Raw genomic sequence first — 21,848 nt, forward strand, 5'->3', positions numbered from 1 at the left:
TGACTGCGTCTTTTAATCTCCGTGACGTACAAGATGTATTTCAATGCACGAGAACGCGTTTCCTGAAGGAGTGAAAAACCAGAGCGAAAACAGTTTCCGACAAAGTTTTGCACTGAATATGCAAATTTAGATGATCAAGTGGATATCATGTTAGCAGAATGGAACACTGCTTTTAGTATTAAAATCAATACAAGAACTGTAATCTTACACCGTGTGTGAGAACTACACAAAAAAATCAAGTGATATGGACTAATTATGAAAGAGACTGTATTAACTTGAATGAAATTGGATGCCATATTATCTTTGGGAACATGTCTCTTTACCAGTACACAAGATCTGATGTAACTATCTCTTGTGCTATTAAACTGCAATGAGTGCCAACTTAGAAACCTGTCTTGGATGTTAAAGAAAATGGGAATGGGTGAGAGCAGGAAAACTCTGGGATACATTAGGTCTTTGCATGAAGAATTAACATAGACAAAACAGCAATGGAGCATTTAAATAAATAACTAAGTGTATAAAGAAATGTCATTTCAGGCTTTGCAGATTGTTTTTATGCACCTGTGAAGGAAGGAATCTCATTTGTTTGAGCAGTGAACAACACGACCGGTCAACATCAGATATTCAGGTTAGGCCTGTATCGGTCTTACTCTCATGTTTTGTCTCCCTCAGATTTAACCTTGTGGGCCTTCTGCAGGGTATTTTTGATTTCAAATCATGTCTGATTAGTTAGTTATACCTTACAAACATTGAAAGGGTCAGTTAAAGGTTGGGCTAAAAGGATTTAACAGTAAGCCTGCTGGTTAAGGAGCCCGTCCCAAATAGCTCTTAACTTTGCAAGTGGAACATCAGATATGACAGGGAGGGCAAGCAATAGACGAGACATCATTTCACATGCTCCCTGGATCTTGATCTGAGAACCATGTTGTCACAATTACTGAAGCAATGCATTGCTGCAATGCATTTCCTCTGATTCTAAGTGTGGCAAATTGATAAACCATACAAAATGACGGGGCGTCTTCTGCAGCAGCCTCTTAGGAAACTCAGCCGAGGCTTGGGTGTGTGTAACCAACTGGCTGTAAGATATAACTCAAAGCAGTCATTGTTTTCTTTTCTCCTTTCCTCATCTTCGCCTGTCCCTCTTTCCTCTCTTTCATTATAATCTGAGTGAAATATAGTGTTTCCCTGTGGAGAAGCTGTTCTATAGTTAGACGGGACTGGGTGAAGAAGAGATGCCCATGACCACAGCGAGACTTCCACCCCCCTTCAGCTCCCAATCAGAAAATCTCATTAAAATCCTTTGAGCACACGCAGGCTGGCACTTACAAGCAATCTAACTGTTTTTATTATCCACCGCATTCCAGCCAGATCTCTCCCGGGAGATGAGAAAGAAAGGAATTTGCAATGGAATGACTTTTAAAGGGGCTCTCATTTAACTCCCGTTGCAGACATGGTAAATCAGGAGATGTCACTCTAAGACAACAGATCCAGCTGACAAGTCTCGCTTAGATTTATTTTCTGCTAATAATGGGATCCAAGAACATTTTGTGGCTCTAAACAAGTGGGAGACATGTCTCTTGGCTGAAGTTAATGTTTGAGACCTGGGGGGAGCTGGATGAATCAATGAGCTATTTTAAGCCTGGCAGCCTTAATACATCTACATGGGCCAGGACAGATAGTCCTGGACTGCACAGCGGGGCAAAACAGCAGCAGAAGAGCTTCTGTATGCGTGTGTCATGAAGGGCAGCATGCCAAACGGCTCATAAATGGCTGCATCTGGTTTACCGCAATCAAAACAGCTAAGCCAGGTGCTGCAGAGCATGGAGGCTGAAGTTCTCATCTCATAAGAGCCTGTCTCTGGTTCACCACAATGAAACAGCAAAGCAAGGTGCAGCAAAGACAGAAAGTTAATTCGCCGTCGCTGCTTTGCCACAATTAAAAGAGCTCCACAAGGTGATGCAAAGGCAGAAAGTCGAGGATGTACTTTGGCCAATCCCCTGGAGCAGCTGTCTCCGTGCTCCTCAGTGAGGTAGCGTCTAGCCGAGAGGACAAGCAGCACCAAACAGGTGTGAGACTGCCGAGGTGGAAATTTACTGGGATGCACAAGGGGAGCAGCAATTAAAAAGTCAGCTGCTCACCTGTCTGTTGTGCGAGCAAACACTGAAAGGTCATTTCATAGGTGATGCTGTGAAAGACATAAAGCCAGCCAGAGGAGTGAAAAGCAAAGCTCGGCTCTCACTATATATAGAGTCAGAGGAGCAGCGGAGAGTCGATGTCATTTCCTTGGTTTACCACAATCATTTCCTGTAAAGTATTTGCAGGCTCTGAAATTACAGCTTCTCAGCTCAGCAGAGCCTCCTCTCTTAAAAAGGCCCCAGCTGCAGACAGCAGCTCTTGAAATGCACTCAGGCAGATCTGAGAGAAAAAGTGCCATCATGAGCATTTCTAAAACTACGTCGGTAGGCCTCAGAGTTAATTTACTCTAAAGGTGGTTTCTTAATTTTTCACCATCTGTTTTCAGTGTACACAAGAGTCTGGATGTGTGAATTCTTAACACTTGAGTCACACCAAAAAATTACTTCTTTTTAACTTTTAATTATGTTTGATTATGTCCTTGGTGGGAGAGTTGTGGATGTAAAACTACAGTATGCTGAAATGAAATGCAAGTGGATTTCAAATGCCCAGATTGAACTCATAGAAAACAACTGCATGTATAAGTCAACACACACCCTTGTGGAGGTGTCTCAATCCACTTTCGGTGAGGATATTCAATACATTTCAACTTAAATCTGTCAGCTGCTTGGGGCTTTAACATAAATATCAATTCAAATTTAGCTTCCCAGTTTAATCTTGAAATATTGCTCCAAGATTATTTGTTTTTCAAACTTGATAAATGAAGAGAAAATTCACTTTGCTGCGTTTCACAGTCAAAATCAATTGATTGATAAGCACAAACAGCCCAGGACTTAAGCAGATGACAGTATGGACATGAATTAAAGTCTTTTAAGATGAACGAACTCAAAATGGCTTGTACATGAATGAATTTGCTTCGTATCAATCGTGGTGATCCAGTGCAAGAGAAGATAAGATAATGAGAAAATAAGCTCTGGCAGCAATAAGCAATCAGCGTCAGCACAGACAAATGGGTGTTGCATATAATTTAATACAGGAGTTTAATTAATTTGAGCCACAAGTGTTTTCTATTAGGAGTCTATGTATTCCAAAAGTGAGGGTTGGCCAGTTCAACAGACACTTCATGAATCCACATTTAATCAAAAGTGAGCTAATTAAACTGGTGTGTCAATTAAAGAAACATTTTTCATTTGTTGTCTCCATACCTTAGTAGTTTATTAATGCTCACCAATACAGGCGACTCAGTCCCTCCCTCTTGCTCAGGTCACTTCTCAGCATTTTAAATCTGATTGTCTTTTTACAAAAAAGGAAAAGGAGGTCCAGGTACAATGATTTTTTTGAATTGAATAGACTATAGGACTACACCAGATAAAAGTAATAACCACGTCTACTGTTGGAGACGTTTTTCTGTGGTGTGGTTTTCCCTTAGTGCAATACTGCCATCTTGTGTTCAAACATTAAACAGCGGTCTGTGGTGATTTTGAGACACTGATAAAGTGCACTGAGATTATAAGACCCAAGGAGTTTATAAATGACCACGGCAAGTTTCGCTTTGGTTTATGAGAAATAGTTCAAGTTGTAACTAGACAGACCAGCAAGTTTTGTCTGAAGAAACCCAGAACAAGTCAAACAAAAGCTCTTGTGGATGTGGGTTTTCATTACAGCAACATACCTTTCGTTCAAAGTAGGTAATTCCATGTCTTTACGCAGAATGAGGCATTTTTATAAAATGTCATATTTATTATACAGGAAAATTACAGCTAAAATTTAAAAAAAATAATTTCAACCAGTCATCACACGTACGACCATGACATCGCCCACACAGACTTTTGTTTCTGCACTTTTCCACTAAAGAGACAAAGGAGATTTGCCAGGGCCAGCTCAACATGTTTATAGCGTTGTTTACTTACTCAAAACTACGGTTGCAAAATCACTGCCGGTAACAAGGTGCAAGAGTCCTAAGTTTCATTTGGAGGGAAGCTACGTGACATACATAATGACTTAAGCCCTGGTCAGCCTTGTTTTGCCCCGTAATGGAAACCAAGCTATTGTTTGCTATTGTAAAGGATCAGAGGCCATGTAACGAACAGTGGATGCCATCTCGACAGGCACTGGTACAGACAGAGGCACAGGGAGCGGGAGAGGGCTCACACACCACTAGGGCGGGTTTTTTCTGCAGCAGGGAGCCTGGTTGGACACTCCAGGAAGGCAGCGAACAACGTGTACAGCTATTATTGCACGCCAGATAGTCCAAAAAAATCCGTCACTGCCTTGAAACTTTCTCCTGACTTCAAGTGTAAGTCCATGAAGGGGTAAAGAAGAAAGAAAAAGCTCACATCATTAGACGACTGGAATGAAGGGCTGTCATTTGTTGACTTCCTGGGGGGCTCTGGGCATTAATTACTGGGTGTGATGCTCTCCATCTTAAGCATGATTATTCACAACAACACAATGACAGCAAAAATAAAACAACATTCCTTTCATTGCAACTGTGTTATTACAAAGTTTTTTGTTGTTAAAAACGAAAACGGTGTCAGTTATACAAACTGTTTCTTTCAGTTTTGAATTTGTCTTTAGTTGTTCCTTTTGAAATTGTGCAGACAATCTCGTTTTTTTTTTTTTGTTTGTTTGTTTTTTAACAGTTATTGACCTACACTGTCTGGCTACTACTGAAAATACAAGATCCAACAGTATAAAGTGTACACACAGAATCATGATAAGAGCATTATCGTCATGTGTCTTGGTGTGATGGAGTAAATTTATGTCCCACGTAGGTGACAGGCAGCAGCTTGACAGCTAATGAAAGCTGATCGTCACTATCGCAGCACCATGAGGAAAGCCCCAGACGTGCTGCTCAGTACACATGTATACTATACACACACACACACACATACACACACTTCAACAGGTGACACAAACAAAATGGCCAGTGATTTTGATGGCTTATCCCTTTGAAACCAGGATATTTGCCTGGTCAGTTTAAAGTGTCCTGGACAAGAAAGGGGCCGAGTTTCGACTGCCGGCAAGGTCCATGCGTAGTGTAGATTGAAGGGTGGATGGGAAATAATCTGTAACGATCAGACACGACATTTGGAGCTGGCTGACGAGCAGTCATGGTGAGCAGCAGATAAAGGTGTGAAGGATACACAGTAGCTATTTGGATGGTCTATGAGGTGCTTTCTGGCGAGGCGATTCTTTGGCGTGCAGTCTTGGGCCGATTGCGTTGAGTGGCGCTGGAGGAACGGTCACTCTTGGTTTCGGACGGCTGAGTCTCGGCCTGTGGAGACACTGCATCCCCCACCAACTCACGCAGAAACTTAAACTTGGACAGGAACAGCTGCCAGACTACATACCAACCTGTGGAATAAGTAGGGAAACGATTACTCAATGGCATAATAAAGTCACAAAAATACAACATAGCCACAGGTGGAAATGAACAGGGTCCAAACACGCGAGGAGGAAATTTTAAGAGGAATTTGAAAACATTCCACATACATGAAGTAAAAGTAGGATTTGGCCACCTGGGGATTCAAACCCTGGACCTTTGTTTCCCCTGAATTGGTGACTTACTGACTGAGCTAAAACCTTATAACATGAGGTATTTTTGTTTGTTTAAACATTTACAACAGTCAAAATGTTGGTCATAAACTTCTGAAAAAAAAAATAAATAAATAAAAATCAAACATCATTCTGCTGGTTTCAGGTGTATTGTCAAATACTTGGGTGAGGTTTGATTTAACACTGAGCGCAGAACAAAATGTGCTTACAGTACAAATTACAGCAAGATATTTAACATCACTGCAGACTCACTGTTGGACCAGTCTGGACACCACTTGATATCTACCATCTAGAAAATGTCTGGCTCAATTTTTGGAGCATCTGAATGATCTCTCTAGGACCCACGGTGTAATTTTACTTTTTAGATTTAACTGCAATTTTGATTCAAATGTGTGTTTTGCTAGTAAAGCACATTCTTTTTCCATAATGACCAAATTTTATACAATGAACTGCATGTGACGTGAGAACATGTGGACAACACTGTTGATGCGAATCCTCTCAGCTGATTCTGAGATTTACATTTGTTTTGCGTGGAACAGTGCCACATGCAGCTGGAACGTGAACCACTCTCACACAGATGCTCAAACCACACCTGAGAATGCATGGTTTGAATTTTGCAATGATTTGACAAACAGTTCATGAGTTAACGCTGTTTTGTGAGAGCCAGCATTTTCTGCAACCTTGAAAAATGCACTGCAGCCAACAGTTATGAATATCAAAAATCAGAAAAAGTACATTTTTATACAGTTTGGTCCATGGAAGGAATAGCTAAAAACTGATTTGGACCAAATTAAAAATATCTGTCCTTGTGCATATGGGCATTTTGTCTCTGAATTGCTGTTCAAAAGTTAAAGACCCAAACACAAAGTTCATCACTATAGCGCCACCATGTGGTCAACTGGTGTTTTCTGGGGCTGTTTGTTTTCTTTTTTTTTTTTTTTTTTTTCTTTTTGCCTAAGTAGTGGGTGAGATTTCCAACCTGTCTGTCAAGTTTCAGTTGTGTCCCTGTTTTGGTTTCTGAGATGCAGATACTTGTAGAGCACATGTGTCAAACTGGTGCCATGGAGGGCCAAGAGGCTGCAGGGTTTCACTCCAGCCGGAAACTCCACCAAGTGATTTCACTGATTAGTCCCTTCTCTGTGCTTGAAGGTGGTTTAATCAATGAAATGACCTGCTGGAGTTTCTGGCTGGGATGAAACCCTGCAGCCTCTTGGCCCTCCATGGCACCAGTTTGACCGCCCTGTTGTAGAGGATAAGTAAGGAAAAAGAAAAACAATCCAAGCAATCACAAGAGGGCTCCAGCACCCTCTGTGCTTTCTAAATATCTTGAACACAAGCACAGCATACGTCCATAAACATTCATCCATACAGTCCTGTCTGCCTCAATATGGAGCACCTCTACAAACTGGAAATGAAGTAAATAATAAAACACATGGAAACGCTGGGTTAAGCCACTTTTTTTTGGAGTGTAAAGGTCAAATGAGATATGCAGAGGGGAATGAGGGAAAGGGGGGAAAGCAACAGTCATGGTGATGTGCCCACTTTCTGAGGCTCCTCCTGCACACATGATAAAAATAGAAACCTCTTCTTGAAACCGAAACACGTCGGCCAAAGACATTTAATATACCTTCCCACGCCGATGACAGTCACATAAACCAACTTCAGACGATTAGTTTGGTCGTTTATGATATTATTGACAACTAGATTCCACGGCCTTTGATTTAATAATCCTAATTTTTGTACCCTTGTCAAATCAAGTCACCCTGACCTCAACCTTACCCCGATCCATGAAAACATAATCGTTATATTTACCGCATGTTACCAATCAGCTAAAAATATATATATATATCTAGATAAATAGTAAGGTTATAGGAACTGAAACTTACCAAACAGCATGAACAGCAATGCACAAACAAGTGTGGCCACAATGACCAGCACTGTGAGCCCGACACTTTGCCACATCTTAGCTGGACACTTGGTAGCAAAAATAGCATTAAGAAGAGGGACTGCGGTGTGTGTGTTTTGCCTCACAACACACGAAACAACCAAGCCAGCCGGATCCGTCGGTCGGACAGCTTGCCGTCACAGCATAAGGTTAAAAAAAAAAAAAAAACAGCCAGCTAGCTAGGTTAGCTTATGTGCTGACGACGAGAGAGAGGCAAAACAAACAGCACCGCATCGCAACCTCACACTAGCCTGTTTGCTAGCGTGCGGCTAGCAAGTTAGCTGACTTGGCTAGCCGACAAGCCGGAGATGAGCCCGAAGCGGCTTGGCAGTCCGCGGCCTGAGGGCGGGCTGAAGCGAGCTGCTCACTCAGCACAGTACCATTCCTGTGTGGCGTTAGCTGGGCTACATAACTGCGACATACATTTTGTTGGCTGACACAGACGACAGAGCAGTACAGTAACTAGGTTAAGACAACAAAATTAGCGTCATACAGCGGCGCCCGACTGCGGCTGCGCAACACGCCAGTGGACTTCTGGGTACTGTAGTCCACCCACGTACCAGACGCTCTCATGCCATGCGCAAGTTATTGATGTTTCATAGATGGCTTTATCATAATTTTATTCTATTTTATACACTTTAAACTTAATGTTTGTACTTTTTCATTATTATTTCGACAGTACACTTTGTATATTTCACCTTAATCTTTGTATTTCTTAATATTTATAAATTTTAACTCCATGGTATCATATCTTCACTTAATCACTCAATCACCTCCCTTAATCTTCACTTTATCATTTTTTTTTAATTTTTTTTTTAACTTTGACAGTGCACTACAGCGTGTGTAATGAAATTCCTCTTGGTGGGTGAATAAAACAGACTTTGAGTCTGTTTGCAGGAGGCCTAGAGTATGTTTGATGAACTGTGTAAATTCCCCTGAATCTACATAAGCACATTAGGCCTGTATACATTACTTATTTACACATTGACTTAAGTAGTGTGTAAATACAGTGTTGAAGTGTTGGCAGTGATACTTCACTTTAATTTGCATTTTGTGAGACTTTACTCTTGCTGTTTTGCGTTTGATAGGGAAACACGTTTTACTTCACTACATTTATCTGACATTGGGTGTCAGCTAAATGTTGCATCATTACAGCTGAATATTTCCAACAGTATATGGAGCAGTTATAGCGACAGCACTCATGTACTTCTAACATGTTAATGCATCAATAATTTGACACTCTGAAAGGAACCATGCTCCACAGCGGCTGCTTTTGGCACTAAAGTATTTTGAATGCACTTTCCACAGATTTTTTTTTCTGGAATTATACATTGTACTTAAATGAAGAACTTGTGTAACCTATTTTTTACACCACTACTAAGCTCCACCTGAGTATTGCAGTGTTTGTTTGTCTCTCAGCAGATGCATTCTCCATCGATCCAGCAGGAGGTGTCACTGTCGGCCTTCCCCGAGCCAGTCATGATGCACGTTCTCAAAGTGGAGAAAAGGCAGGTTTGAAAAACACCTGGAGTGTAAATAAAGTGTTAAATCATGTGGTTAATTTGTGATTGGCAGCAGAGTTCAGGAGTGTCCTTATAGTCTCCAGTATATTAACTGGAAGGCCAAGGATTAACATCCCGGGACGTGCAGCACCCACCCAGCTCAAGTGTCCTTGAGCGACTGATTGCTTGCGGCTCCAGGCTCACTGTTGTGTCTGGTTGATCCTCATCCTTTCACCTTCCAGGGGATGGGAGACAAGTGACAACAGGATTTCTTGCAGAGATCATCACAGTATCACAAAAACTCTTTGTTCTCGTTATTCATCCAGTAGGTCAAAAACAGCACTAGAGAAACTGGGTCCTGCGGTACCTTTTCTCTGCCAGCGCTGAAAAAAGAAAAAGAAGATTGATTTGATTTCAGTGATTGAATACGCATATTTCAAAGTCACCTCAATTGTGTCGTCTTTGAACAACCTCAAGTGACCCTTGGAATAAATTTCAAAAGAGGTACACTGATTTGATCTTGATCACTGCAAAGGAAGTGCATTCGAAATCTAGTCATTCCCCAACATTATCCTGTCACTTAAACTGATTGTTAATTGACCTTATATAATATTTATTATAACATAAAATTAGGCAACCATGTACTGATTTATATTAATAAAGTTGTGTGTGTGTGTGTGTGTGTGTGTGTGTTCTGTATTTGAATGCTTGTTTAATGTACATCACTATACTGGGTCTGAGCATCTTAAAACCTTCGTGCAAAACTGCATTTGGGTTTGTTTGTTTGTTTGGTTGGTTGGTTGGTTGGTTGGTCCTGGCAAATAGGAAAAAAGATCACAAAGATGTAAAAACGTCCACAAGCAACATAATTGTCACTCAATTCAACTATCAGTTCATCTCACCAGTTCAAATCCCATTAATCTGAGTTATTACTATTTGAATGAGGCTTCAGACAGACAGCTGGTGTGAAAGCAGCTGGTGTCGAAAGTAGCTTGTTAGGAAACATGTTTTCCAATGCTCAAGTTGAAAATAGGTCATTGGCTTTCAGATTTAATGACGTTTCGCCCTCATTCTTTTATATTTCCAAGACATGAGCACTACTCAGGCGTGACAGAAACTGTGAAGGCCTTCCTCTTGATTTTACTTGCACTGACTCACCTCTGATGCACGTGGGGAGTTTTATCTAATCAACAAAGGTAAAAATGCATGAAATAGCAGAAAATGTGAATGCAGCAATGCTCACTCACTTTCTGCCAGCCTCTCCTTCTCCTCGTCTTTCTGCCTTTCTGCAAATTAGGAACATTACTTCATGCCCGGACACGTGCACATTTGCAGCAGACTGTGTCCTTGGGCATGAGCTCAATTGCTGTATTTACAAGAAAACTGAGGTGAGGACAGAGTAATGTTGAGTAGTGCCTGCAATCAAATGGCACCAAAAATAGGTGTGTGTGTGTGTGTGTGTGTGTGTGTGTGTGTGTTGCTGTTATCAGCTCTTTTAGTCCGGCCCTTGTACCTTAAAGCTCTGTATTTCATCTTCCGCCACATTTAATTTTAATTTTATGCATCCTTCACCTCAGACAGAGCCAAAAAAGGTATTAAATCGACTGGCTGGGCCTGTGTGCCCAATATGCCTGCCGGGAAGGCCCATCCCTACTTTGCATCTGACTGGTTAACCTTAACTCACCTCACCAACAAGTACTAGCCAATCAGAGGCAGAGCAGGGCAGGTACTTCAGCTCAGCAAGTCAGTAAAGTCTTGAGGCTTTCCAGAAACCACCTTGAAGTACATCTTGACTGACAGGCTATTGTTTCACTGAGCTGGATGCTGCATGCAAAACAGATGTGTCATTTCCCAATAAAACAACAGGGGGGAAATATCTTGTTTCCCCATTCGATTCAAAAGAAACGATGAAATTCTGGTTTATGCATGCAGGTGGTTTGCGACCACAGGCCATGCAGGGAGTTCTGCTTAAAAAATGATTAAAAATGTGTGGTTTGTCCTCAGTTTAAGTATTTCAGCTACACAATGTAAAAAAAAAAGTGGGCATGTGACAGCCCGTATCAGTGAATTAGGATTATAAAAGTTGGTGTCCGTGCATTATTTATGAACTCTGATATTAATTAGCCGTCACAATGCTAAGGGAATAGCTGAGGTTATTGTTTGGTCAAACTATGAATGCTGCTGACCACATTTTTAGTCCCTGTGGTTCATGACCAGCCCAGAAATTAGATCAACTGGTTTCATGAGAGGTGATCTCAGTAAAGGTCTTCGCTGAGATGGGAGGACCATTGAAAAGCACACACACAATGATTTTAGTGGCCTAATCATATTTAAAACCATGTTAATCTTTGCAGACCTTTCATGCAGTTATATGATTTAGGTTAGGCAAGCAGGTTGCAACTTTAACTCATAATAAAAACCTGTGAGAAGCTGAACCTGAATCACCTCTGACCGCTGCTGAAGGAGATCTGGCACCTCCAACAGGCCCACACTGGACTGGACAACACATCACACACCTTTGGGACTTTGATACAGTGCTGTTACAGGTGGATAACTATATGTTTTTTTTGTAATATCTTCATGTTCCTATATATTGAAATTTTTATTTTATTTCATTGTATAAATTTTTTTCTGTATTTCCTTCATCTTAGAAAGTTTTACTGAGTCCTTTCGTGTTCTCTTCTCCTTATAACATTGAAATTGTCCATTATGCTTGTTTATACAGCCCTATTTTGCTGTATTCATGTTTGCACTGAGCTAGTTTTGGCTGTCCTGCTATTTCCAGCTGCAGTAAGCCAGTTTCTCCACTGGTATATCAGTGAAGTTTCATCTTGTCTTTAGTTAACCTGGACAAAGGAGAAGTTCATATCCCAATTTAGAAAAAAAGCACGTGTGTATGCGTGTATGTGAGAGCATACACAGGCAAGTGTGAGTGTATTATTAATATGAATTTGGTCAATATAATATTTCACAATAAGATGGGAAAGTACAGTAAAGGGACATCACTGCATTGCACAAATGGAAAACTGTTTCTGTGAGTCATAAGTCAGTGGCCACATTGTGTGTTTTTTCTGTTCTCCAGCATCTCAGTAGTTTTTGCTTCCTTTGCTCTGACCCAATAAACCAGTGCCTACAGTAAATAGCAAGGCAAAGAGCAACCAGCAGCCCGACTACTCAGTGAGGGGAATAGTTGATAAGTCAAACAGATGGCATGATAGCCGGGTTAGTTTACTGGAAGTTAAGGGACACATTTGCATGACAGCTTACGATTACCAAAAACGGAGCCTCCTTTAAAAGCTTGAGTACACTTTTCTGATCCGTCAGCACTCGATTTGAATAAGCCTCTGTTCAGGTTTGCCACTTCCTGCCACTTCTAGCTCTCACTGTGCATCATCTATCTGATACCATCTCCACACAAATGTTTTGAACCCGTTTAATTAGGACGCCCTTTTCTGTTTTTCAGGTTGCTAATGAATTTTTTTCCCCCTAATTACTGTTTTTAAATCTGCATAGGTTAACACAGGAGATGGTAAGATGCGGTTTGTGTGACTTACAGTTACATATTTCAGAGTCAGACAATCTGTCTGCACTTCACTTTGTGTGATGACACGCAATTTCCACTGCAAATCATCAAAGCCAATTTATATAATTTAGGTCAATAACTCAGGCATTCTGTTTGTATATGTACATGGGCTACTGTATTTATATTTCTAAAGCTGATTTTGGACACCTATGCTTTATTACCCAAAGAAAAAATAAATATACTGACCATTGCATTAAACTTGTGAATCTCCCTTTTAAAGTTCAAGATTTATTGTATTGTAAATAAGCATGAAGGCAGTCATTTATCTGCAATGTGTTTCCTCTTTTTCCAAAGGATACAAAGTACGCCTCCAGTCACATGAACCGAAATAGAGGAAGAGACACACTGAAAAATGGAGCCCCATTACACAAGTACATGTTTCCCACTTAAGAGTGTAGGTGTGAAGGTCGCTGGCTAGGTCAAGTAATCCAACGGCTTTGAATGTGTGTGCTGAAGAAATGTACCTGTGCAGAACAGACTAAGGTTGAGATATCTAGAGGAGTTTTCTTTGAAAGATTCTCAAAGTTCACACACAGACATGTTTGGTACTGCAGAGTCCTGGAAAAGATAACAAGATTATTATTTGACAGTGAGATTGATAACTTGTTCTTTTTCTACTTTTTCTATACATCAAAATGGAAAACAGATCAATAACACATTCTTCTCAAGCAAACATGAATCAATACGCCCTTTATTAAAACAGCATAAAGTGCTGTGGTTAACTGCCAAAAACAAATTTCCTGACAGTGATGTTTTCAGTTTGGCATGACCCCAGAAAGCAAAGCTGTGAAAACACGTCTCAACTATGATCTTCTGTGTAATAGAGAAATAATATCCCTGCTCTGAATAACAAATGTTTGTGCATCATTATTTTATCACAAAATGATTTATTGCCTAGACCAAATCTACAAAATCAACACTGGCACACAGTGCCAATACGCCATATGAAATGATTACATCTTATTCAGTACATTCATTTTATCTATGACAACATATGTAATAGTATATTTACAAGTTACGTGAACCTCCTTAAACCCAAATGGGCATTTAAATCCACTTTTCCATTTCTATTTTTTATTAAAGATACAATTTGTATCAACTGTATACTTCCTCTTATTTGATCTAGTTCACAGAGGGTAGATATAATCAAACACAGCTTATGATTCCAAAGCATTCTCAGTAGAAACACAGTTTCCTGCAAGGTGGATACCACAATACAACAATATACAAAATGACACATTTATCGTGGCTTACACAGCCTTCTGAATGAAAATCCTTTCCCTTGAAAGACATGGGTTGAGCATAGAACAGGACTTGTCCTATCTCAGGGCTCTGCTTTGACTCTGCAGCATGAGGATTTCAGCCGCCAGCATCTGGGGATCCATCAGCTGGGGAAACATCTCCATGGCTTTGTCCACCAGGCAGGCGTTAAAGATAGCAAGGAGCTTCTTTCGGACAACCTCTCTCTCCTGGTGAGGCTCCCAGTGCTCTCGCTCCCCCGCCATGCTGTGCGGAGGATAAACTCCACACGGATCTGACCAGAACAGGGGCTGCTGGTGGCTGTGGACTCTGAAATCTCCCGGTTGGCTGTATGCATGCATACTGACTGGATACACTGGTGCGCCGTAGCTGTGGTAATGAGGGGGGCCGTAGCCCATCATGTCTGAGCTGTGGCTGACGGCTGGCCCCATGCCATGACTGTGGCTTTGGTGTTGGAAACCAGCTGTGGTCCGCAGTGAGGGAGGAGCAGGGGAGCAGCAGCTGCACGGTGCACTGTTAGGGACAGACACATTTTTGGGACAGCACTGCTGTCTTATATTGTGAATGGGCTGGCAGCACCTGTACCCCGTCCCATAGCGATGATCACAGTGACCCCACGGAGCCTCTGTTGACTGGCTATCTATGGAGCCCAATCCAGAGTCCAGCTGCTCGTGGGAGCCACTGTGCACCTGCGAGTCCAGGTCAGAAGAAGAGTGTTGGCTGGTCTTCTCCTTCCTCGATGATCCCCTCTTGCTGGAGCGATGACTTCCCCTCACCACAGCAACACTTTCGCTTGTATGATCTTTTCTAAAGGAGCCACTCCACTGATCTAGGGACAGTTTCTGGGCCATCTCCTCCAGAGAAAAGCTTTGGGCAGACCCAGGCCCGGAGCCTGGTGCAGATTGTTTTGGAGGGGCTGAAGGGAGCTTTGCCTTCTCCCGAAGCTCATCCGCCACAGAGCGATGGGACTGGGTGGCTCGCTCCGGATGGTGGAATTTACATTTGATTCCATAGGTGCATTTCTTTCCTGCATGAAGACAAATATACACAGTGGTTTGCTCAGTGGTGCTGAGAATTTCTAACACTGAGAAACATCTAGGATCACACTTCTCACAATGTTTGTGAAAGTGACAATTTCAGTTATCTGTCATAATCCCCGTCCAGTTGACTCAGAGATCTGAGTCAGTTTAAGACAGTCCGCGTATTTTGAAATGCCACAATAAAAAAAAAAGATCAAAGAGACAAAAAGCAAAGGTATTGTGGACAGAGCGAAAGATGCATGCACACACACACACACACGCACACACACATTGCTGCTGTTAAACATATGCCTCCCACCATGCCACCACTGCAAGAAAAAAATTCTAGGGGAAACACTGAAAGGATCTTGAATTTTGGCCTAAGCTGTTTAAGCTGCTTAATAATTTAATCATTCAAATTTTCTAAAGTTTAAATATTAAAGAAGTAACTAAGAGCTTCATTCAACCAGAAATACCTGTGTGCGGTGTCATTATTCTAGCCATATGGTATTTCAATCAAAATCTTTATGCATCTGTCTTAACTAATTTTACAGATTTTAAATGATAAAATATCTTTTTAGGATGTTGTTTCATTTTGTCTAGAACTGATTATGAACATTAACCTGGTGCCAATACACTTTTGGATTGTCTGAGAGTCTGGGAATTAAAAAATTAAAATAGTACTTTAATTGTGGTATTGACTGGCTGGATCTGATTTGATTGAGGATATTCTGGCTGTGCAGGCGACCTCACCATAGGGACAGGGCTGTTTTTTGTGAGTCCTTGGAAACTTGCGGAGGAAGTTCTCCAGAGTTGGTCCATGGCGTCCCAGAGGATCATCGGGAAGCATAAACCTGAGAAGTCACATTCAAACATTAGGCCCACACAGTGTCTGATCTTTTCCATGGTAGCTGTACTACAAGTCATTTATCGCTCATCTGCACTGCCACTCACTTATCGTTAACAAAGGAGTACATGAGCAGCCTCTCCTCGATGAAGCGCTTCCACTCCGGCTTCTCTCCCTGCAGATCCCGGTACGTGTCGTTGGACACAATGACGCCGTCAGACTCGTACGCAAGCTTGACGATGAAGCGATCGTCGTAACAGACCACTCGTTTCCCCGCCACGCGCCTCGAAGGTGTGAACACCAGAATCTTCTTCCTCTCCAGGTCTCGCAGGATGTGCTGATCTTCACACCAAACATAAGTTAACCGATTAATGACAAGACATGTTTTACTATTTATAGATACTATTTATAGATACTTTTTATAGATACGCACACTTTAATATTATTTACAGCCATTTAATCTGCACTTTCTAGAGCCTAAGGTAGGATAAGGTTTGAGACAGATAATGTGGTTCATCATTAACCAAAACCATCAACCCTAAAAGTTTACTCCACCACAAAATTAATTTATCTGTATGAGCCAGCTGCTCATGTACCAAAAGCATACAGGCTTTGGGACACTGTCCAGCAGAGCAGGACAGGACAATGTCAACAGCATCTGGCAAATACAAACCAACCAAACCTCTTACACCCACTAACATTAACAGCTCAAAAGGCAATTATCTAACTTGGGCCTCAAAGGAAGTGATACAGATTATCAGAAAAGTCCCACATTTTTATCAGTTGAATGAGAGGTACATAAATTAGAAATTGAGCTGACTGTAGTTGCTATTTGGAAAGTAAACCTACATGGGGTTTTTCCCTTCTGAGACTCAGTGGTGACATGAAAACTAGCCTTTACCTGGTCGTTTCACGAGGAGTTTCTGAATGCAGGCTCTGTATTTCAAGTCCACAAACTGATTTGTCAGCGCTCAAATTTATGGTAACATGTGGCCCGTTTCCCTCGGTTACAACACTTTGTGTAATAGGGTGTCAGACCAGATACCAATCCAACCAGTCCTGGTTTCTGACGAACACTGAGGGTTGTGGTGAATGATCCACTGCACGAATGAAAGAAGGAAGTAGAATACTGTAAATGCTGTTGAATTGCCATCCTTGTACCTGTAATAGGGACATCTGGTCTGGGCTGCTCCTTCCTCCAAGAGGGAACAAACACGGTGATATCAGAGTGGCCTCTTTCCAGGAAGAAGTTCACAGCAAAATGGATTCCCAGACAAGAGAAAACTTCCTTGTTCCCATGGCTGTGAGAGAACACACATAAACCAGGAAAAAGGCATGAGTGTGCGGGGACACGTTTTCTCACCATCAATCGAACAGTGACTAGTCTGTAATGGAAAGTTCCCCTCAGCCATTTTAGAATGACATACAGACACTGATTTATCATCTATAATGGAGCAACTACTCTTTGATGTTTGAGCTGGATGGCAGCACTTATCTATTCAACACCTCATAGCATTTTCTATGTAAATTTCCAGACCACAACACAACAGGTTGTCTCAGACCAGATAAATTTGACATTTATAATTAGATACTACTGTACTATCAGGGCAATGCCAGAATAAATATTAAATTACTGCTACTACAACTACTACTTTGAGAGCCAAGAATTAATCATAATGTCAGAAATAGAAGCAAAACAATTTGTCTGTATCACACATAGAATATTTCATATCTGCTGGGGGGAAAAAAAGGTCCACAAAGGGTCTGGAGCCTGAAAAAAGTTAGAAACTCCCTGACTTGAAGGTTTAGTATGTGGAAGCTGTATCAGCAGTAACATCAGTGCATCCCTGGATCTAACACCACAACATGAGCAAGACTAGGAGATGTATCTCCGTGTGACATGAACAAAACACTTCAGTTGTCAACAATAGCAAAGCCCTCGTTTCATATTATGGCTATCTGTGACTGTGTATTCACTTATCACACTTGTGTTTTGATAACACAGGATCTTGAGTTATCATGGCATAATGATCATAGAGGGTTTTTTTTTTCTACTGCTGAACACAGAGACCTTTCTCTATAAACAGTACAGCTCCCCGAGGGAAGGAGAAAGCTCTGATTTGCATGCTCAGATATGCATACCTGTGCTGTGAGTCTAGAGTGTGCCTGCACGGGCGTGCCTGGCTGTGCACATGAAACAGAACACAAAAACAAAAGAAAGGTGTGTGCGCTGTGTGCTTGGTGTACAGGACGAGTCAAAGAATGGGACAGTAAAAAATACAGAGAGGAGGTAGTGTGTAAATTGTGTATAGGTGTGTGTGTGTTTGTGTGTGTGTGAAACAGAGGGTGTGTGGGAGAAAAGGTTGAATCTACCCACAGAGTTCCCTAAATTACTGTCAGGACACTAATCTACAGAGCGCTTCAGAGGCTGAACAGATGAAATCGTTCCTCCCTGTCATTTAACTCTGAGATATTATCTGAAGGTTTATCAGCCTGAAGGGGAATCTCCAGGCGCCGTACAGTGTGCTCTTGAGGCCTGGAGGGACCACGGCACACATGCTGTGCTTTTCTGTCAACCACCTGAAAGCCAACAGGTGGTTGAGGCATCACTTGTGCTGGCAAAACCACTGCATCATCGTCTGAAAACAATAACTGGCATTCAGCGTGAAAAAATCCCTCGACAGAGCTCTGGAGGTCCCATGGACACAGAGGCAGCACAGCAACAGTCACAATGTCAACGCTTTCAAATGGCTAAGACAGGATTCTTGACTTTGCTTTTCAAATTATTTTTTAATAATAAATTACCACTAAAACATATTATTATTGGTAGTACTAGGATTAGTTGAAGTTGAAAACATGAGGTAGTGATATTAATATGGCAGTAGCATTACTATAATATAGATTATGTCCGCATTGAAAATGAGATGGTTCATCTGCATGGGTGTATCCTAATGAACAAGCTTATATCCTCATATAAATATTGCTAATAATAGTCATGGCCAAATTATGGGTTTATTGTTATTAGCCTGCCTTGTCTCAATGAAATTAAGCCATAAAAATGTCAAAGTGGAAGTGCTGGCGTGACTGACATGCTTTATCACACTTCCACATGTTACACTTGAAAACTGGTTCTCTCTCTCTGAGATTACATGAAGTAACTCATGTCACTGTTTTTGTGCACAAGACCGTTTGCACTCCCGTTATAGCTCACCTCACTCCTGACTTACACAGATATGAATTAGTCAGGCCCAAACACGGCGCTGCCTAACACTGGAGCCTCCATTAGTCACAACTGAACCTGCTATTGTGCTATTCAGTGCCTCATTTTTTATTCAGTGATCTCCAGTGCAAAGTGAAACTAGACCAGCCAGTATCGCCGTGTGAATTTAGTTTATGCTGATGACTTTTCTTGTTTCTTGTGATATTATCTTCACTTGTATGTATTTGTGTCCATTGTTTTGTTGTTGTTTTAATCACCAATTATGAACAGGCAAGAATAATAATAACAAGAGAAAATGAATAGGTATACAATATATAGTGCTATATAAAACAACATGCTGTGAAGTTAAAATGTGCTTTACTTTGCGATATTGTTTCCTAAAAGAATTGGTAGCACAGGTTAAAGATAAAACCCCTGGACATGTAACAAACTTATAACAGTCTCACCTCATGGCCACGTTGCTTCCATCAATGACGATGGGTCTTAGAGTATCTCCATCCTCGCTGGCCTCTTCTCTGCTCTGAGGAGGTGAGACCGGCAGCAGCAGGGCGGGGGCCTTGGCCTGGCCGTCCCCGCTGGACACCAGCATCGTCATCGTGGTCACCAGCCCCTCTTTTGCTGCCGGTACGGCCCCGATCCGGACCAGCTCCCCCAGCACCCTGTTGGTGTCTGTGTTCAGGCCGAACTTCTGAAGGACAGTCTGGACTTGTGCCGTGGAGTATCCAAGCTTGTGGAAGAAGTCCAGCTGTGTCTCTGTCAGCTGGGGGTCCTGGCAGGGTTCAGGCTCATCCGGGACAGTAAGGCACCCACCGGGCTCCATTCTCTCACTTGCAGGACGGGCAGCTTTTTGAACCAGGTCCTTGCAGCTGCGTCAGTCTTTGCGAGATGCAGATGGGTCGTCTTGGGGATTTTACACCATGGGTGCAGAGTTGGGACAAGAGTGGCATCAGCATTCATTTCTCCCTCCTCTGCGCGACCCACTGATGTTCAACCTGCTTGGAAAATATATCATAATTTTTCCTATGTTCTATCTTCCTCCTATATTCTGCAATGAAGAGAATGACTTTAAGCTGAGTAATATAGATGTTATATTTTCACATAGTAAAAAGAAAAGTCATATTTTTTAAGAGTTTTTTTATTATTATTTTTAACAGATGAGGTTATTTGTCTATTTATTTGATTCTTAACATTGTTATTTTTCAGACATCTTTTATCTGTTTTTTCTTAGCTCTCTGAAATTTCAAATAGCCTACCTGGTAATTGTTGCTATTTTCAGATTATGGCCAATTTACCAAGAAACATAATGCCACAATTTGGTGATCATGATTTTTATATTTTCCCCTTAGCGATATAGCGATAGTGTATTTTGCAAAGCAAAATACACTTCAGCTTCAGCACATCGTTCACAACAAGTGAACCTGTACTGAGACACCAACAGTGAAGTGTTAACTGTGAGCCTTCAAGTGCAAAAACTGTTTACACTTGGCTGTAGTCTGGTATAGACCAAAACATTCACAATAATAAATAAGTAAGTTGTAGTTGTATAAGAGTTGCACAGAAAGATAAAGAGCAGAGAGAGTGAAACCTATGATCGAAATAGAAATTCCTGTATTACTCTATCGCCTATCTAAATGAATGAAATGGTGATGAAATTAAACATCACCTACCTCATTTTGCAGTGGACTCCCTCAGACCCCAGGAGCCAGTGGGACAGACTGTGTAACATCAGACTAAGTGCGGCTGATCGGGCCGAAAATTCGCACTTATGCATTTAAAAAAAAAAAAAAAAAAAAAAAAAATCCAAATTCCTGCCGCTTCCGCCTGCACTTGTTTTTAACTTGACAGTGAAACAAGAGACGAGAGCAACTTAGGAAATTAACCCACTGGCGTAATTAGATGGTTCATAAAACAGAAACAGCGTTTTCTCTGTTGTTGTTCATTCTGATTTCCAAGTGAGCACTGTCTGTCAAGCTGAAGAGTGAGCCAGGCGAGCGGTGAGACGGTGACTTAATTGAGGCCGGCACTTCAGGAAGTTTTTCTCTTCTTGTCATAAGCAGCCAACCCCCAAGCAACATTCATGCGAAGTTGGCAAAATCGCACAATCCCAGTTCGCCTTATTTGGAAAAGCCCACTCGTCACACAACAGGTCGCCTTCCAGTGATCCACATGTACAGGGACTGCACGCCTGTCATGTAGGCTACACACTGTCGAAAATGGAGAACAACTGAGGACAAGAACCGAGTGTATCCAGATGAAAACGCGGCATCAGTTTCATTTGTCTACTGCTTATTTTGTTGCAAGTCTGAGTTGCCTTTTAAAAAAAAAAAAAAAATAGTACATTTAGGATAAAATGCAAAATGAAAATATATAGGTCAGCCTATAACGCATGCTTGGTGATAGGCTATGGTCTATATAGAAGAATAAAAGAAAAAAATATCATAAAATACAATAATGCACCATAAACTGTGCACCATATACACAATATAAGTTATTATAATATTAGACTAGAATGGCATTTCTTTCAAGGTCCTAAATGCAATGCCAGAAAAGCTACTCTGAAAACTTTATTATTATTATTGTTATTATTATTATTATTAATGAAAAACTAAATCATCTCACTGAGGCAGGTTATACTTTTGTTATAGTCATGGTGCCCTCTTGAGTTCACCAAGGCAAAATATCACTGAAATAAAATCTAACACTACTACTACACAAGGAGAGTAGTTCTGCAGAAAGCCATACTTACTTCATACTCATCACTCTAAAATTTATAATAGGATT

The 21,848-nt window shown here is 41.3% G+C and overlaps 2 protein-coding genes across 4 annotated transcripts; both read right to left on the reverse strand.

Annotated features, from left to right (window-relative positions):
• Positions 1-4,020: 4,020 nt before the first annotated feature.
• On the reverse strand, positions 4,021-8,175 carry smim13 (small integral membrane protein 13). The gene is made up of 2 exons (XM_030064147.1): positions 7,578-8,175; positions 4,021-5,490 (listed from the first exon to the last, which is right to left on the reverse strand). Exons 1-2 carry the CDS (start codon positions 7,651-7,653, stop codon positions 5,300-5,302), a joined length of 267 nt encoding a protein of 88 aa, XP_029920007.1. The 5' UTR covers positions 7,654-8,175; the 3' UTR covers positions 4,021-5,299.
• Positions 8,176-13,010: 4,835 nt separating this feature from the next.
• On the reverse strand, positions 13,011-21,524 carry zc3h12ab (zinc finger CCCH-type containing 12Ab). 3 transcript variants are annotated; one of them, XM_030064561.1, is made up of 6 exons: positions 20,735-21,524; positions 19,514-20,059; positions 17,009-17,148; positions 15,955-16,189; positions 15,754-15,854; positions 13,011-15,008 (listed from the first exon to the last, which is right to left on the reverse strand). In XM_030064561.1, the coding sequence occupies exons 2-6, from the start codon at positions 19,885-19,887 to the stop codon at positions 14,041-14,043; spliced, it is 1,818 nt and encodes a 605-aa protein (XP_029920421.1). In that variant the 5' UTR covers positions 19,888-20,059; positions 20,735-21,524; the 3' UTR covers positions 13,011-14,040. The 3 variants fall into 3 exon arrangements, with proteins under 3 accessions (XP_029920421.1, XP_029920419.1, XP_029920420.1); XM_030064559.1 differs by having other exon boundaries at positions 19,514-20,062; XM_030064560.1 differs by lacking the exon at positions 20,735-21,524 and having other exon boundaries at positions 19,514-20,119.
• Between the last annotated feature and the right edge of the window lie 324 nt (positions 21,525-21,848).

Source organism: Myripristis murdjan, chromosome 11 (genome assembly GCF_902150065.1).
Source record: "Myripristis murdjan chromosome 11, fMyrMur1.1, whole genome shotgun sequence".
Taxonomy (NCBI): domain Eukaryota; kingdom Metazoa; phylum Chordata; class Actinopteri; order Holocentriformes; family Holocentridae; genus Myripristis; species Myripristis murdjan.